The sequence below is a fragment of the Coloeus monedula genome (assembly GCF_965178545.1).
Source record: "Coloeus monedula genome assembly, chromosome: 11".
NCBI classification, from domain to species: domain Eukaryota; kingdom Metazoa; phylum Chordata; class Aves; order Passeriformes; family Corvidae; genus Coloeus; species Coloeus monedula.
Window position 1 is genome coordinate 8,888,844 of NC_138791.1, and position 18,953 is coordinate 8,907,796.

Consider the following 18,953-nt stretch of genomic DNA (forward strand, 5'->3'; position numbering starts at 1 on the left):
TTTACACTTGTCATGCTTTTTGGAATCCTTGAGGGTCCACGGTTTTATGGGAACATGCAAAATCCACTTTATACTGTGTGACTATCTCTTGGCAACTTTCTAAAAGAGTTGCAGGCTCCCTGGAGAATGCTTTGAAAGGCAGTTTTGACGTGAGCAGCAGAGCCCCCTCCAAGCACTCAGCACTGCTTCATCTCTCCCTTGTTATGTCTGCACAAGATCATTGGTCCTTAAGCATTTTATCTGCTGTGGCTGCGTATTTATACTACTCAAAACAAAACAAAAAGCCAAAAAAACCCCAAAGATCCTGCTTTGTCTGAAGGTTGCTTATCATGATGAATTAAAGGCAAATTGCAGGAAATCAGATTTAGAGCAGATCTTTTTTTATCTCAGCGACACGCAGTTCCAAGGTTACAGTGCGGCATCACTGAGGCTTCAAAGTAGCAGCCTAGGACAGAGGCTGTGGCTGTTGGGGATGAATGATGTGCCAGATTTCCCTGTGTAGGTGTAGCTGGATGTTAGGGCTAAAGGCGCCAAGCAAGGATGAGCATGGAGATTTTTTATTCCTCCTACAGATGAACACGTGCACTGTAGTTTTTCTTCATCTCTCTGGGCCGAGTGTTTGGAGGCATTGCGTTTATAAGGTACTGATACACTGTCATCCCTAGCAGATGAGGCTTGTTTTACACATGAAGAACTGTGAGTTTGGGGAGATGAAAGGCAGCTCTGGCTCACTCTGGCTGAACATAGCAATTCCTACAAAGCCCATTTTTCTCCTCAGTATTCGTTTTTGTTCTTTGGCAGTCAAACCAGCTCCATTCTCAAGCCTGTACATTATGGGCTGAGCAAATGGGGCACCGTACAGCCCATTCTCCATGCTGGTTCCCTGTCTTTATCTGGTCTGTGGTTTGGTTGCTTGCCAAAAAGGAGGAAGACAAATTTCCTTGGCTGACAAAGAACTGTTTCTGTCTGGGTGGCACTGAGAATGCAGTTGAAGGGCTTCCAGCTTAGCCCTGTGCTGAAAGGGCTCCTTGAGATTTTAACAGCTCAGTTGGTGGATTTCCGGTGTGCTTTGAAAATACAAAGTGGAGGAAGCTTTCTTCCACTGGTTACGCAGTAGCCTAAGAGGAGACCTACTGAAATCTAAACTTTCTCACTAGCTCCAGAGGAGCAAAGGTCTTGGCATGTGCTTTTCATTGCTTGGGATTTTCAGGTGCACTCAAGTGTTTGCATCTGAAAACTCAAGCAAAATTTGAAGTGCAAATTTCCTCTCAGCGGCTTTGCTCCCAGGACTGAACTGGCTTCAGTACTTGGTGAGGGCACTTGTACTGAGCTTATCTTCAGCTCCTCCACAGTCAGCATAAGGTGGGAGGCTGGGGCTGCTGCCATACCAGCTGCCAAGAGTGGAGGTTGGGCTCTTGGAGTATTTTAGTCAGTCTGCTGCATTTGTGCGTGCTCAGTGAGTTTGTGATGCTCATCTCTGGAAACCTTTGCTACAGTCCAGTGTGTCTGGCTTGGCAGAGTTTGCCTGGAGGAGGAGGTGGGTGGGAGATTGTTAGTTTGGTTTACTGTTTTATTATTTTGTTTAAAGGGTACTACTCTAATAACCTTGTTCCCAGGAGTCAGAGTGGTGATGTTCTTTGCCTGCTTGGTTGCGAAGGGAATGGGAGTGTTGTGGTTGAGTCAGCTCTTGTCTTTGAGCAGCACAGGGAGCACAGCCTGCTATCAGTCCTTGCAAAAGGGTGAAGGAAGGGAAGCAGATGTGTAAAATCTGTGGATTTGGGGAAGTTCACAGTGCCCTTATAGAGGCTTGGGGAAGTTCACAGTGCCCTTATAGAGGCCTGGGGAAAGGGAGGCTTTCAACACAAGTACAGTTGCTTTTCTCTGAACCTTTGGTAAGGTCCCTCATCTTTCCCCTCTCTGGACAGGTGGGATCTGAACTTCAAGGACTCCTGCGTGGTCAGCTTGTGCATGGCAGCTGCACAGAGGATATTTTCTCCCTTTCCCTTTGGGGGTTTGGGTGTTGTACATCCTCCTGTTGGCCCCAAGCAGTGGATACGACATGGGGTGGAGGGAGGGGATGGCCATCAGTTATATCTCACAGCTCCTGACCATGCGGCTTGGGCAAGCACAGGGTAATTCCTGCGATGCTGCACGTTCTCCTCGCAGCCACTTGTACTGTGGTGTGGGGCTGTCTAAACTGGCAGGGGCTGAGTTAGCATTAGCTGTACATCTATTAATTTAAGCACTAGCCTGTGGTAACTGTGTTAAACTTGTGTGGTAAGTTTGGAAGGGCTAATGAAGCCATGGCAATACTCCAGAATGACCCAACCCTCGCTATCTCTAAACAATGTCACACATCTGTGCTAAGCTCTGAGCCTGCCTGTCTGCTAAATCCCACTGCCTCAGTAATTGTGGCCGTGCTGTGCCAAGCAGCTCTGACTCGTGCTGTCAGCTCCAGCACTCTGCAGACAGGGCTCTGCTTTTAGCACAGCTGAGCTTTCTGGATTTGGGGCCAGCCTGCCAACCATGCAATGCAGAGACCCCTCCTGATCTGCTTGACCTCTCTCAGCTGTGCAGTCTCTTTTTGGACCTACACGGATCATTTTTGAAGCTGTATGCAAGTATCGAATAGCATTCCACCCAGAGAACAATGTAGGGTGGATTGACAAGAGCAGGGCATGCAGGCAGGGAGTCTGCAGCAGTGGCTCGTGCTAATTCACCAGCTGAAGGTGTTTGTAAAGGAGTGACTTTTTATATGACGTGGTATAAGGTTGGATCTATTTGGTGTTGGGTGGGAAAGAGACTAAGGGATCTTTTTTTAAAAGTCTTTGTGCAAACTGCTGTGTCTTCACTTGTCTAGTGGATCTAGACATGGGCCGTGAGCACATCTTTAGCTTTTGACATCGAGTCTTGAATGTTTGAAGTGGCTTTTGAAGGTGTTTTATTTACAGAAATATCTTTGCTCCCATTTCAGAGGAGGTTTTTGCCCTTCCTGGGTCTGGGGGAAAAAAAGCACATTTTTCATTCTCCTTCTACTGAGCTACATAAGTTAGAGACCCTTCAGGGGCCTGTCTCAGATTTTCACTGTGGGGTGGCAGAGATCTGTGCCCTCTGTGGTGTTCATATAGGTCTATTCAGCAATGACAGGGCACAGAAAAACTTTTCTTCCAGGGCTAAACAAACCTGGAAAATTTTCACTTTTGTGATGGACTGAATGTCACTATAGATTCCAAATGGTTGAAAGCTGGGTGACCCAAGGCATTCAGACCATCACCTCCTTTCCCTTCCTGTACTCCCCTGGGAGGTTTGGCCAGACAGCGATTGCAATATCCCATAAAAGCAGAGGCACGTTTGAGGCAGCAGGCTCTGAATCCCAGCAGTCCTAAGAGGTCCCAAGCAGAGTCTCCTGGCCCTGAGCTGCTGGGCTGTGGGGACTGGAGTATTGATGCAACATGCTCCCACCTAGCTTGGCTGCTGTGTTCAGTGATGCCCTACTGATTAGAGGTTAACCCTGAGGCTGCACCTCCCTGGAGTGATTGTGCGTGAAAGTGATATTGGTGATCATGGTGTTTAGATCTGACAGGAAAAGATGAGTGTAGGAATCTGAGCCTGGGGCTCATACATTGCTTGTTTGGCAATCCTAGAAGAAGAGACTTACAGGAGAAACCCCAGATGTGGAGAGTTAATGCAACTCCCTGGCAAAGCTTCTCCCAGTGCGTCTTGCTATAGGTAGCATAGTACTGCACAGAGGGTCAAGCCCTATTTTCTCCCTGCCTGAGCAGAAATAGCTTTGAAAGCATGGAAAAAGCATTTACATGTTTCCAGTCCTTGGTCTTGTCTGTCTGCAAGGGTATTTGTAGCTGATGTAATGGATCTCTCCAGAAGAGTGTGTAAATACGCACTCTGTTTGCAGCCTCTGTGGAGCTATTGAGAGTAATGTGGAGACATGGTAAGTGTGTGGGATTGCATTTGGAATAAAGGAGGAATAAATGCTTGACAGGTCTACACGACGTATGTGCCATGTGCTGCTGAACACAGCAATTAAACAAGGGCTGCTTTGCCTGTCACAGGGAGGGGATGAAGTCAGTTTGAGTGCTGCTTTGTTCTTCTAGGAGGCCGCCTATTAACATCTGTCCTCCTGAGAAAACTGCCTCAAATGACGAGAGAGATGTAAGGACAAATCCACACATGCACGCGAGAAAGAAAGCTTCGTAAAAGAAAATGTCTTTATTGTCAACCTCCTTTGATTGCTCTGAAATCTTTCCTTATAGATCCCACCACAGTCCCGGCGTGCTGCTCCTGTCACCCCCCCACCTCCAGAGAAGCGCAAGAACACACAGATTGCTGCTCCCATTAAAAGTAAGGACAAACTGCTCTCCAGGTCTCGGGCATGAAATGGACACTGGGCAATGTAACAGCCATGAGACCTGAATGCTTCTGGTTTGTGCTTAGATGAGCATCCTTATCCATTTCCTGAAGTCCTATATGGTTTATATCCTTACAAATATATCTGTAAAATATATATAGCCTAGATTCCTGTAGGTTTTAATGCTAATGGTCCTGAGCTGGTGACCAGTACTCCTTCAAGCCTGTTCTGATTTGGGAGGGTCTGAGCAGCTTGTGGATGGGTGCCAGGTACAGCATCCTCCTGCTCTTTCAGTGCCTATGGCCCCGGGAATCATAGTGCTCTCCATGGAGCAACTCTCTGCTTGCTCCTATGGCTAGTCTGGCCAGTGCACAACTGCAGTGGTTTAAGATCCTTTTTCTCCCACAGACACCATGGCCATCTCCCAATAAGGCAGAGGGAGTGTTCCCTTGCAGTGAAGAGTGTGATACTTCACCAGGGGGACTCACTGGCTTTTAATGCAGTCTCAGGTCTTGCTTTTGACTCCCAATCTGTTGAGCACTTTCTTTGTACAGTGGTGGGATTTCCATAAATTCAGTGGCTTGTGCCTGTAAGGAGCAGTAATAATACCAGGGACACGTTTGCTTATGTGCTGCCCACAGGCAGAGGAGCAGCTAGTGAGGAACACTTGAGAGCAGGACCATGGGGCCAGGGCAGGAGCTTCTCCGTCTTCAGCGTGGTTGGGCTGACAGAGCTGTGCTCATCCTGCTGACTTGCTGCCAGCTTGCCCAAGTGCTCTGCTGTGCTGTGACAGTGATGCCATTGGTGACACTCAGCCCATCTCAAGCCCACTCGTGTCCCCTTGTGTGGAGCAGGGCAGAGCTATTGACTTGCAGGTAATTGAGACCTGGGACCAGCACCAGCTTCCTTAATGGTACTTAATGGTATTGAGCCATTTTTCACTGGAGTAGTGGGAGTTCACAAAGGTCAGTTTCATTCAACTCATTATTTTGATTTAATGAAGCATGGGGGGAGCTATGATTCATGAATTGATCCTCTGTGAGGAGGAGGAAAAAGAGGGATGCTGAACCTGTGTGGGAGGAAGGGCCCAGTTTTTCTGCCTAGCTGGTGTTTACTTTTGGGGGACTGGTGGATGGACTAGTGGAGGGCTCCAAGCACTGATGGAGCAGGAGGGGTTGGAGTTGCCTGCAGAGGGGCAGCAAAGGCATTTCACATCTGTCCCACTGCTCCTTCCTTTGTGGGTGGGAGGTGTGTAACTGCCTTCCCTGAGAACTGGGCTCCCCATGGGGTGCAGCTGCTTCTATACCAGCACTAACACCAGCTGCTCCTGGGAAGCTCTAGGTAGCCCACTGTTTGCCCAAGTAATTGTTTTCATAGTCAGGGAAGGACTCAGATACATTTCTGCCCACTAGAAACTAACGGATAAGATTTATCAAAACGATATGTAAGACCAGGTTAAAGGGAAGAAAAATCTTAATATCTCTTTGCTCGTTATGGTTTTTTTGCCTTGGAAGGTGGAATTCCCACTGCTAGAGCTAGTCAAAACTAGAGGTTGGGGGAGAAATACAGTAGAGCAGATAGTGTGGAGGCTAGTGAAATCAGGGGGTGCTAGCAGGGCTGCAGGACTCATGATCAAGTGTTGGAGAGTGCTGAAAGGGAGGGACTAGAGAGGTTGTCAGTCAAGTGTTTCCTTCACTGTCGGTGCTAACTGTGGGGTGTGTGCAAGAGGGAGGTGCAGGCTGGTGTGTGAAGCCTTCTGTGTCTTGCAGTTCTGAGACACCATCTTTCTAAAGTGAGGGCTTACATCCTTAATGCAGAAAAAGCCTAACCCAGGGGGAAAAGACTTTGCTGTCTCTTAGTTCTGTCCGTCCCTCCCTCCCTCCCCCTGTGTAAAACACTAAGCCCTTTGAAGGGTATTCATCTCAACAGAGTAGCTTTCCCCTTTCTAAAGAGGTGATTGTGTGGGAATGCTCCAGAGAGAACTGGTACAATTTTGCTTTGAGATAAGTGAGGCAGGAAGAGGAGTTAAACTGCTCTGGTCGCATGCACAATGAGCCTTTTAATGGACTGCGCTGTAGCAATTTGGTTTTTTTCTCTTTTCCTTTGATGCTGTTGCTAAGGCATGTTTAATTGTTCCCTTTCAGATGCTGTTGAAATTATTCCTGGGTCAGCTTCTAGTGCCTCCTCTATAAGCACGACATCCCTGGATACCTTGTACACTGCTTCTTCTGTGTCCGAGACCGCTCTCCCAACAGCCACCTCCAGTCCTGCCAACACTCCACCCCCTGTCCCGAGCCGGAGTGTCCATACCACGATCACACGCAATTTGGACAGCGGCTCTGTGACCCATTCCCGTTATGGGACTTCCCCAAAGGATTCCAGCAAATCTCCCCAGTCCAAGAGGGCTGCCCCAGCACCGCCAGCTGAAGGGGGGAGCCAGAGGTCCCACAACGTGGATGGGGAGAAGACTTCTCAGGTAAAGAAAACTGCTGTGGCCCCCCCTGCAAGCCTGGATGCCTTCAGCAACCTCTGCCTGGAGGATAAGAAGGCAGCTGGGGTGGAGTCGCTGCCAGCAGAACCCAGTGGCCTGGTGGCCTCCGTGCCCAAGACAATTGGTGCCGAACTGATCGAGCTGGTGCGCAGGAACACCCACCTCAGCTACGAGCTGTCCCGCGTGGCCATCGGCATCGTCATCGGCCACATCCAGACCTCCATCCCTGCAACCAGCAGCATCATGGAGCAGATCCTCATCTCCGTGGTGGAGAGTAAGGTAACATGTGTGGGGCTTGGAGTGGGGACTGCTGCAGACCAAGCATCAAGGTGTTGTGAGCTCAATGAGCTCCTGATGTTTGGGATGAGAAATGCAGTGAGATCCCAAAGGAAAGGTGGTAGATGGGGGTAAATGTCCAGCCAGGGGAGCCAGGGATCTAAGCCAGGTCCAAGTACTGTTAGCAGAGAAGTGGAAAACAGGTGAGTTTATTCCCCAGATGAGCTGCAGATGAATGACATAGTCTTGAGTTGGAGCAGTATCTTGAGCTTGTTCTAAATAAACCTTATGTCAAAATAATCCTATATTTCTCCTTCTGCATCAGTCATTGAAATGGTGAAGTGCACCTGGACAGCCCTCTGCTTTAGCTGGAGGGATAATAAATTTCAGCTCCCACTTGCTCAATGCAGCCCTGAGGAGTGTGCGTCATATAAAAATTTCTAAGATTGGAATTCCATTGCTAATGGCAAGATTATAATGAACTGTTCAGAGGCATTCGAATATGGAGAGCTAATGACATTCACGTTTTACATCAAATCATAATCTGGTTGACTGTTTGCACTGAATAGAGGGCCCTGTAAGCAATCATCAAGTCTCTGTTTGTGGCCATAACCCAATGGTTAATTGCTTCCTTCTCCAGTAACAATGCCCTGTCAATGTGTGAACTAGATTCAGCAAAAAAGTTTAGCTGTTTCAAGCAAATGTTCTGGCTCTGTCTTGCATGCTGAGAAGTTCAGTCTTCTGATATTTGTACCTTGTCCAAGATTTGAATATTATTTTTTTCATTAATACCTGTACTCAGGATACAATAAGCTTAATTCCACAGAAGTCATTTAGTGCCAGGTTTCTGCAGAGGGGATTTGAAAGCCTTGATTTCATGGTCATTGCTGCAGACCAGCCTGAAAAGGATGGGAAGAAACTGATGCTGGTGCAGGGATGAGTATGGATCTACTGGTAACTGATATGGTATCTGTCATCTAGGACACCTGTGGGATTTTAAAATGACCAGTAATGTATGGAGACACAGCAGACGTTCTGTGCCATCCTGTTACACCTCTTCATACCTATCTTGAGCAGTACTGCTTTCAGAAGGAGAGCCTGGATGGGCTTGCTCAGTGCTCAGGTGTAAATGTTGTCGATCTGGTGTGCATTTTTTCTGTGTCCCACACAGATGATACAGCTCTGCTGATATGTGGGGGCCTGGTCCCAGGTGAGGTTGTTCACCTGGTGTAGAAGATCAGCTCTAACATTTGGGAGGGTGGTCATGTGTACTTGTGGGCTGGCTGCACTGCCGTAGCTTCACTAGTGTGGTTTAGTGGTACAAATTATTATCGTTGGCTTTGTGTTGTTCATTATACCAAATCATTCCACAATCTCAGGGGTTTCTGTGTAGAATTGTTGCTGAGTTGTCAGCTCTAGGTCAAGGACTTTTTTTCTTTAATTTGTAACTTCTGAAATCCCTCTACTCCCCAATCCATGCAAATACACGAGCAACTCTTCTCTTGCATATTTTTCAAGGTTTTTTTCTTCAACTCCCTAAAACAGAGCAAGATATCAGCTTTGATTTAAAGCTTTGGTCTGCTCATAGTAGATACCATACCTGCTTCAACCTTTTGTATCATGTTCTTTAATTAGTTATATCCTTTCTATTCCTATTCCAGTCTTAATTTAGAGTCAGCTCACTGGTCTACTAAATCAATTCCAGAATCCATTACCTTGCTTCTATCCCCAGTGCCTTTTGAAGGTTGAATAGTGGTAGCACTTCGGTCTTATTTACCTTGCTGCTCCTCCAGCAGGGAGTTTGTACAGGGACATTTTTTTTTTAGAGAATAAAAGATGCTGGGACATCATCCTGCTGCTCTTTTCAAGAGGTGACTTAAGGCTAAGTTGGGGGAACAGCAGAGACAAGGAGGATGCTGAGGATCTCACACCTTAGGAAAGATGCTTCAGAGGTACCATACTATTTGGGGAACCCTGATCTGCAGGAGCAAACCTGCCAGGTTGGCTTCCCTGTGTCCACATTTGGCCCGGCCTTGGAAACGGCCCCTCTCCTTGTCCGTGAGCTGGCTCCTGATAAATGTCACAGTGACTGGGTAAGATGCACAAGGTGACTGAAACCTCTTTTCAAAGGCAGCATTGCAGTGACTATCTAAACTGGAGCTGGCTTTTATGGGACCTCATTGGAAATTTAGACATACCTAAAGATGATAGAGATGCTGCCTGGTTTTTGGGCTTCTAGAGAGTCACTTGGATTAGTAGGTTTTGGTGATATGTGATTGCCTTCAGGTCTGTTGGATTATCTCCCATCTGAGAGGAGGGGGTAGTACTGTAGATATCGTGTCTAAGGAGGTTGAGTTTTGCAGATTTACTAAACTTAGTGTGAGACAACCAGAAGTGCCCAATGCACAAGCTAGCTGCACCTTGAGAGGGAGAACTCAGAAACCACTTATCTGCTTTTTATTAAGATTGCATTGCTGTGTTTTAGTTGTGACTCAGACCCATCTCTGGTTGCCTTAAATTTAAGCTTGAAAACTGCTGACAAAGATGTGTAATGTAGGTCAGTCTTCTAGCTGAGCCCAAGCTGCTGAGTGGGGTCAGACTGTTCTTGGATGTGGTGGAGATGGAGGAACGAGTCAGAAAGTTGATGTGGGAGGTGATGTGTTCCTGGGGGGGGGGTTCCCTTGTAGTGCTGGGCTGTGACCTGCTCCCAGCTGCCCATCACCAGTGCCTGTTGTCCTCAACGAGCTCTGACAAACCTCATGGCTAATGTGGCTGAAACCCTCTCCTTGTCCTGAAGCCCTGTGGCTGCCTTCCCATTCATTCATTGATTCAGCTTTGCTTAAAGGAGACTTGCTTTTGACAAGACACAAAGGCTGCTCTGGGGCTCAACTTCCCATGAGAGCTCTGTCCCCACACTCACCCGAGACAAGGGAAGATCAGCAGGGTGAGTGCTTTCAAGGCGAGTGCTTTGGCTGGGCTGTTAGGAGGACTCCTCCTCAGTGAGATACTGTAACAAAGGCGAATCTGGAGGGTGGGAGGAATGCATTAATGCCTAGGCAAGTCTTTTCCTCAGTGATTTCTGGAAGAGCCTTTATGAAGGTCTGTGGCAGAGGACTGCACGCAGCCATCCCGGCTCAGCTGTAATGGTCCCACTCCTCCAGAGAGCTGCTGAGGATGTCTGTGGAGCCCATGTGTGTTGGGCTGCAGGTCGCTGGGACCCCTGAACAGCAAAGGCTGCAGAGACCTTCCCGAGGCACAGCTAATGTGGGGGTTGAAAGCCAAGTGCTGCTCTCTCCCTGTGACACCCACAGGTCTGTACATGGCCGACACTGCCTCCCTGCAGAGCTGACCTGCCCTGGATGGGGCTGTGTCAGCTGGGAGCTGACCTGATGCTGCTGAAAGAGTGTGTGTGAAAGGCCTGCCCTGGGACACTTGGCTCAGCTGAAGTCAGGCATCTCTCTTGCACCACGTTTCATCTCATTTAGCAGCTGCTGAGGAGCCTGGCGGTCTGTGTGTGTTGGGAGCAGTGTTAGCTGTCTGGTTTCTGTGGATGGTGTTGCAGTGGGAACAGTTTGCTGCCCAGAGGGTGGAGGAAGCCCCAGAGCAGTCTGCCTGAAATGTGTCTGAAAACTGGCTGTATGGTTTTGGGGCTCATCTGGAGGGAAGATGTGTGTACCCATGGCACTGGTGATCCACTGCACTTGCTGGTGGGGAGGGGGGGAGGGAGGCATGGCAATGGGAAAATAAGAAATGGGCAGGACAGCAGCTGGGTTTGCATGGCAGGCGTGGCCACCTCTGAGTAGTGTGGGTATGATAAAGTTCCCAAAATGGTTTGGGGCTGCTCAGGAAGAATGAAATCCCTGCAGCAGCTTGTTCTGCTGGGCTGGGGGCAGGGAACTATTTGAAGCAGCAAGATAATGCAAAGTGGCATTGTTAGAAATACTGAAATCGCCTTCTGCTTATGGGCTCGCCAGCAGATTCCTGGAAATGACCATATGATGATGCTGCAGGTTGTAGTATCTGCCAAGATGTTTAATAAGCAGAGACCTGACCCTGGTGATGGGAGGGCTGAGAATGGTGCTGATGGTGCACTGAGACAGTGTGAGGTGTAGTTACATGGTCAGATGGAAGAGCTTGTTAATGGATTGATCTCATCCAAGTCCATTAGGAGCTTGGTGCTCAGTGGAGTCGTTAAGGGCTGCAGATGAAGGATTGGAGAAAGTAGATTAATGGTAAGAGGCTGAATAGAGTGATCATTAAAACGAGTACTCATTAAAATGATCATCCAAAAAGAGTCCCAGCAGTGGATTGAGGTAGGACTGGCTCTGCAGTGCTCCATTGAGGAGGATGTGAGTAGGCACATGAATGGAGAACCCTCTCCCAAGCAGCTGGGACAGGCAGGTGACACTGCAGTGCTGTAGGTCCTCCTAGGGAGAAGCAGAGAGATGACAAGATGAAGTAAGTCTCTTGATGTATTTGCTTCTGATAAATCACCAGAGGGAAATTCTTGTGTTTGTACTCAGCTCCTGAAAGCTGTTGTGCTCTCTCACAGCTGGTTACCTGCTTTTCTGCTAGGCCACCCGCAGCTTCCCAAAATTTCAAGAGTGTACAGAGGCTTGTGTTAAACCTGCATGCTCCTTCCTTCATTACCTGCCTGACAAAAATTATGTAAGAAGCAGCAACAAGAAAACTTTTTTATTGTATAACTGAAGCATGGACTTGAAGTCCATTAAATTAATGAAATTAATTCATACCCCAAAGCAAATGACTAACAATTCTGTCTCTAATAAAGCAGGCAAGACATTACTGTTAAACATGGAGTGGTTTCCCCAGAGAGGGCTGGAGGGTGGGAGATGGGCAGGAAGGGCCATCCACGTGCAGGTGTGCAACTGCAAGTGTCACACCTGGCACAAGACATGGGCTTGTGTCTCCAAATGAAATCCTTCTGCTCTGCTCCCAAAGTGAAGTCTGCCTAAAGGCTTGCTGCCCCTGCCTGCACAGCCAACCTGTTGGAAGGAGCTGCACCAGGACAGATGTCCTGGCTGTTAAGCTGTAAAGGCCTTTTCTCACTGAGTGATCATGACTTGTTACTGCTTGTGATAAGACAGCCTCGTCCAAAAATTTTTAGGAATTTGGTCTCAGTGAGTGGGTTTTCGCTGTTGCTTGAATTTCTCAGCTTGATTCTCTTCCACCTTGCTGATCTCCTGCTGCTTGTTGTCACTGCTGCCAAACCCTTGTGTATATAATTTAAGCTATTTCACAAATTAGTCCTTACCTCTCTTAATGGTGCCTGGGCTCATCAACTGTGATCAGCTCAGTTCCATGTACTGAACCCCCCTTCTTGCCTTGCTTTCTGGAAACCAAGTGATTCATGTGATATACTTAGGTCCTAGAGGCTTATCCTAAATCCCAGAGCACAGCAGCTGTTGGGGCAGGTTAAACGCTCCCTCAACATTCCCGTCTTTCTTGATGGAGAGGAAAAGCAAAGGAAAGGCAACTGAAGAGTGAGACCTTCATGGCAAGGGTTGTGTATGAGGCAGAAGTGATGGGGGTGCAGTTGACAGCAGTTTGAGAAAGGAATGTGTGCAGTAAGATTTACTGAGTGGCTACACGCTTCAAAGCTGTGGTGAACAGTGGAGCTCTGCTGTTTGGAATGAAGCAAAACCAAAGCAGCCCATGATGAATTGGTTCCTGTTCTTGCTGCAGAAAATCCAGGCCTAGAGCAGCTGGCATGGAAAGGACCATACAAGTCCTTGCTCTGGAGCCAAGGATTAAAGGCAGATCTGTCCCTTTCAGGCTTGGGGGATTGGGCAGCAGAGGGAACTTCTCCTGCCTCGAGGTAGCTGTGCAGTGTGGTTTGGTGTCCAGGACACATCTGTTTTGCTGGGGGTGCTCAGCTGCTGCCTGGCAGTGGTCCTGGCCCATACCAGGCTGGTTTGGCCTTTCCCATTTTTGGGATGATTTCCAGAATCTACAGAGGGTAGAGGCTCCTGAAATAACATGTGTCACAAACTTACTGGTTTTGTACTGCCAGCTCTTGACTGAATGAGGTCAGCCGCCAGTCGTGAGACAAGATTGCAGGAAACAGGCACCCAAACAACAGCCAGCTGTCAGGGCCCCACTAACCAGTGGTTTTGCTGTCGTGCAGAACCTGAGTGCGGGGCTGCCCTCGGGCCAGATCTGCCACGACGAGCAGCGTCTGGAGGTGATCTTTGCAGATCTGGCCAGGCACAAGGATGATGCTCAGCAGCGCAGCTGGGCACTCTACGAGGATGAGAATGTCATCTGCTGCTACCTGGAGGAGCTGCTTCGCATCCTGGTGAGTAAATTCCTCTCTTTACAGGCAGAGCAGAGAAGACAGCCCTGGTGAAGTTCCTTTTATTGACTTCCTTCACCCCGGTGTTGCCACTGGATCTGCTGTTTCAGGGGGCACAGGTTTCTTGTGCATCCTTCACTGTCATTGTGAAGCCCTACCCTTCTCTGTGGGCTCTGTAGGGCTCTTGAGCTGCCTTTACTCTCCATTCTACCTTACAAAGCTGTTCTGAAAAGCGTTACTGAGCTGTTCTTCATGGGAACTGTGGTATTTACCTATCAAAAGAGGATATAAACCCCCACCTCCAAAAAAACCTAACCTCCCGCAGAAAACCTGGAAGTCTCTGGTGAGGGTTGTTGCACTCCTAGGCCCATGTAAAACATCTTCCACTTAAAACATCCTCCCTTGCTGGTGGGTACTTGTGGAGTGAAGCTCATTAAATGCAAAGAACATTCTTTGGTTGCCTTGAAAGTGAGCTTTAAAGCTGTTTTTGTGAGAAAGTATAAAGCATCTGACACATCTGTGCATACAGGAGAGGAACGTGCCCATAGTGAGCAGCAGTGGGATTACTGTCCCAATGCTCTCACCAGTATGTACAAGTCCGTCTGTATGTGGGGATGATGTGGGAGCTGCCCTCAGTGCAGTGACATGGTCTGTGCTAGAGGTACTGGTGTGGGGTTTGCTCTGGCACTATTTTGTAGTCCTCTCCAGTTCTGACATAAACAGAACAGGTAAATTTTCTGTAATAAATGCCAAGGTCTTTGTCACTCCACGTACAGCCTGTGCTGCCTCGCTGTGGGCCTGCAGGGCAAGGCAGAGTGGGGTTTTGTGCAACCATTTCCTCATCACTTAGGGGTGGGAGGAGATGTACTTCTCAGGATGGGAGCAGTGCTGGAGCTGCCCTGTATAACTGTGTGATGCTCTCAGTCAGGTGCTGCTCAGGTCATGTTTTAGATGTTTTCAGCCCGAGACATGCTCTGTGGCGGAGGTGTTTCTCAAGAATCCACTTTGATGCAGAATATGAAAGGTGATGGTTCTTGACCTGTTTTTGTGCTCTGCCTTCAGTTTCTTTGTGAGATGTTGGGGCTACTGACATCTGAAAGCAAGTGGACTCCCTCAAGGTCCCTGCAGCAGGCACCTTCTGCTTTGATGTGTCACTGGGTTACCTGTCCATTCCTTCTTCCAGACAGATGCAGACCCAGAAGTTTGCAAGAAAATGTGCAAGAAGAATGAGTTTGAATCTGTCCTGTCCCTCGTGGCATATTATCAGATGGTAAGGTGGCAGAATGCACCAGACCTCTCTTTTTAAGATTTCCCTGAAGATGCAAAGGAGCAGGGTTGGTATGATGAATATATATATAAGATGTTTCCCTTGGATAGGGCTGTGGTCTCACTGGAATTGCAGCATATTCCTTTCGAATGCTGGCTAATGTCAATGCTATGCATGAAAGTTGTGTGAAAGAGCAGAGCATGCTGTAGACTTTGAAGCAGTAGCTAGCACTGGGAAGGGTAAAGCTTGCTGCTTTTACTGGTCTGTTGAGGGACAGCATTGGTATCACTGGTATCTAGAGGAAGGATTTCAGAGGATGCCTTGGGAGATCTGACAGGCTGTAATTGCTCTTCTTTTAATTGATGCACTCCTGAGCATTAGTAAATAACTTTGCTTAGGAAAGTAGGTAGTGAGTAGAAGCCTTGGGAGTGAGGAAGGAAATCAGTATTCAGAGGAAGAGATTGAAGTTTTGTCTTAAACGCCTATGATGTGTTGTTTTGCCCCTCTCCTTCCTGGAATGTTCTGTTGCAGGACTCTGTGGGAGTAAAAAACTTGTCTCCATCTTGTCCCTATGTCCCCAGCTACAGCACATCAAGTCTTGTGGCATTTTGCTTTCATCTGGTACTTCTGTGTCTGAACCCAGACCTCAGCATCAGGGGTCTGTAGCATAGCTGAGAGCAGCAGGGAGGCAGGCTGGGCATAACAGAGCCTGCTGACTTTCACTGCCTGCTCTTCTCTGACCACAATTCCAAGGAAGCCTGACCAGGTAGGGAGCAGTTGGGTGTCCTGTCCTGGCTACTGTCATGCCCAGTGCCAAGGCTTGGCTCACTTGTGTTCTCTGAAGCCTGGAGTTGTTGACTGAGGGTAGAGTATGAAGGTTACCTCAGCATCAGAGCTCCTGCACGGGAGCTGCAGGCTGAGCATCATCTTTGCTGAAATCCTTGCATGTCCCAAAACTTCCTAAAGAGAGCTTGCCAATGTTACATTGTCAGGAAACCTTAATCAGAGCAGCATTCACAAAACCTTAGTGTGCTCAGAGAATCCTGGCTACCCAGCAAATTCAGTCTCTCCGCTGGGGACAGGTATGGGTTGTTGGTGTGTTACCAGATTTAGTGGATGAAATGGGGCATCTCACATCTGAGCTCTGGCTGCCACATTGCATCTGACTACATGTGCCAACAACCCGTAGCCAGCCCAATTGTGAACATTATTGTAAAGTGATTCCTGTGCTTGTTAAAACTTCTAGGTTCACTGTCACCCTGCGAAGGTCTGTGGCTTCCCAACAACAGGAACTTCTAGAAGCTGTGTCTCTGCTTCAGAGTGAGCCCTCCTCTGGGACATGGTTTGATCTAACAAATTGTTTTTGCAGGAACACAGGGTGCCATTGCGCCTGCTGCTGTTGAAGTGCTTTGGAGCCATGTGCAACCTGGATGCTGCAGTCATCTCAACGCTTGTGAATTCCGTGCTGCCGATGGAGCTGGCCCGGGACATGCAGACTCACACCCAGGGTGAGCCAGAGCTGCTGTTCCCAGGGCCCTGGGAAAGTGTCTTCCCATTACATGATTTGCAGCAGCAGCAGCGGCCCCGCACTGCCTGGCTACTCCACATGCCCAGTGCTCGGGAGGCAATGGTGTCTGGCTTTAAAGTTATTCAGGTTATTACAGCTGTGACTGAGAAATGCACAGGAAGGGATATTTCAGTCCAACGGTGCGAGGCCCTCCAGCTATTGAACATGCCATTAAATGATCTGTGTCACTTCTTGTAGATGTCTTAAAACACGTTTTGAGTTGTACCAGTTTTGTTTTATAATGCTGACAAGAGATACCTGCTGATCTCAAGGAAGATCTCTGCAGTTTCTTACAGAGTTTTTTTCAGCTTTCTATACCAAATTTTTGTGGTGTTTCATCCTGGTGAGTGAGATGTGTGCTGGTTAAAGGAAAAGGCCTTCTCTCCACCACTGTGCCAAGAGAGATGGTAGTGCTGTTTTTAACATTGCAGTCCTGGTCCTCTGCAGGATAGTGCCGCAGCCCAGGTTTTCCCAGCTCTTTGCTTTCCATGCCCAGGCTTTGCCCTTATGTTCCTTCTACTTCACACACCTCTATTTGTTAGGATGACCTGTCCCTGCTACTAATAGGAATGTCCTTCGTGTCCTCAGAGCTCCTGCTTAGCCCAGTGTCCTTTATCTCTGAGCAGCCAGAAGGAGATGCTGGGGAAAAGCCTAAGAGTAAGTTAAGCATGTAGTAATACTCCCCTGGCATTACCTTCCAGCTCCACACATGTGCCTGGTCCTGCACAGTCACAGCTTTGCTCCCCATTTTGAAGCCAGGCTGTAGGCCACCCCTGCTGGCAGTGGCATCTTTCTCTTAAAAGGACATTGAAAATCCATTGGCTTGTGCTAACTGTGACCCACAGTTAGAGTAGCTGTTGAGTGACCACGTGGATCAAATCAGAAGAGCCTGGTGTTTGCAGCCTTGCTGCCCTGGTTGCAGTCTGTTGGTTTGTTGTGGGTGTCATGAAGCTGCAGAGGGGTATAATTTGGTGATGAGACTCTGTAGGGGTTGGCAGGTCTGCAGAGAACAGGACTGTCCCGTCCATTTCATGTGAGCCGAGTAAATGTCCTAGATGACCACTCTGAACCTGCATAGTAGACATTCCTGTCCCCAGCATCCCAGAAGAGACTGTGCCAACCTGACTGTGGTGGGCAGCATTAACAGGGCTCATCTTGTGTCTGGAAAGAGCTGTGGGAGATGAAAATCAAGCCTGTTGCAGAAGGCCTTGTTTCCTCTTAGATGCTTTGAGGTGCAGGCATTTCAAAGGTGAGGATGGTGGCATTTCAGGGCAGGGCGAAGGGCTGGTGGTGTGGCACTGCAGGTATTAGTCCTGTGTTGGCTACGCTTTCTCTTTTGTTACTGCTGCTTATAAATCCTGTGCTGTGAACTTATCACACTCTGGTTATGCATGAGAAGCATCTTCTCCAGGCTGAGGTCTTACTGCCCAAGAAACAAATGCTACTTGGTTATGGGACTGTGACTGTGCTCCTGCAGCAACATTTTTTCTGATTTTGTGCTGCCGAAAATAAACTTTATTGTGCTTCCATCATTCATTCACAAAGACTGTCTCCAAGTGAGCATCCTGTGCACCTTCCCAAACAGAGTTCTGTCTACTGGCCTGTTCCTGAGCTGTCTTTGTGCAGGCAGGGTGGGCTGGTCACACTTGCTGTTCCTTGCCTGGTTGCAGTGATGCTGTGTTTTGCCCGGGGCTGTGTCATGTCAGACAGCACAGCTGATTCAGCCTCTTGGTGGTTGTGGAGCTTTGTGCTCTGACCTGTGTGACTTCTGCACACCTCTGCTGATGTCCAGGTAGTACTGAGGCTGGAGCAGGCCTGTCTCTCAGCAAGTCTTAGCTCTGCTTTGGGGTCCTAAAAGCATGGCAATGGAAGTGGGTGAGAAGTGGCTCTACGGTGTCCTCTGAGCTGCCAACCTGCAGCTCTGCAGCATCTCCCTTTCCCTAGCATCATGTGAAGGTGAGGGTTTTTTCCCTCCTTGCTGTAAGGTGGTCCAGTTGGAGGGTGAGAAGCTGCTCTTCCTTTGCTGACAGACCACTGTGTGGATACAGGAGCCTCACAAATTGGTGTCCTCATCCTGTGCTGCTTTCCTTGTGCTCAGCTTTATGGTAGGCACTTGTGCAGTGGCATCTGTGCAGCATCCAGTCCTCTCAGCCTTCACAGTGGAGCTGCAGGGGGGTAACCATCCTTGGCCCAAATGTGTCTGTCCTTCAAAGGTGTTTCAGGGCATTAGCAGTTCCCTCCTGCCGTTCTGGTGCTTTACTGCTTCATGTGCTGCCAGCAAATGGCAAGCTTGTGTGAAAACATGACCTTGAATCCTAGAACGACTTGAGCTTATTTTGCTACTAAAAACTGGGGAATAGCTGATCCATGACATGCTGTGGAATAGCTAATCCCTTCTGTGGGTGACTGGAGCCAGAGCAATCAGTGCCAACACTGCACAATTGGGGAGCGTGGAACTGGCTGCAGCAGCTCTGTGGGGTCCCTTCTGGTTTATTATTGAAGAGCAGCTGAGGCAGAAGCTCTGTTTGTGGATGCTGGGTGCCTTTGGTGAGAAGGACTTTACCCTTGGACTGATGCAGGCGTGTTGGCTGCTGGCCAGTTCTTCTGCAGATGTTTGGGTCTTACTGCTTCTGGACAGCTCCTTCCCTCTGCTATAGCTTGCCTGCACAT

General features: G+C 48.5%; 1 protein-coding gene across 1 annotated transcript in view; it reads left to right on the plus strand.

The window, feature by feature from the left end:
• Window positions 1-18,953, plus strand: part of NCKIPSD (NCK interacting protein with SH3 domain) — a 52,760-nt gene that overhangs the window by 22,647 nt on the left and 11,160 nt on the right. Inside the window, exons 4-8 of the mRNA XM_082288899.1 lie at window positions 4,272-4,359; window positions 6,511-7,136; window positions 13,282-13,452; window positions 14,633-14,719; window positions 16,086-16,224. Coding sequence (XP_082145025.1) covers window positions 4,272-4,359; window positions 6,511-7,136; window positions 13,282-13,452; window positions 14,633-14,719; window positions 16,086-16,224 — 1,111 coding nt within the window. The remainder of the gene's footprint in view (window positions 1-4,271; window positions 4,360-6,510; window positions 7,137-13,281; window positions 13,453-14,632; window positions 14,720-16,085; window positions 16,225-18,953) is intronic.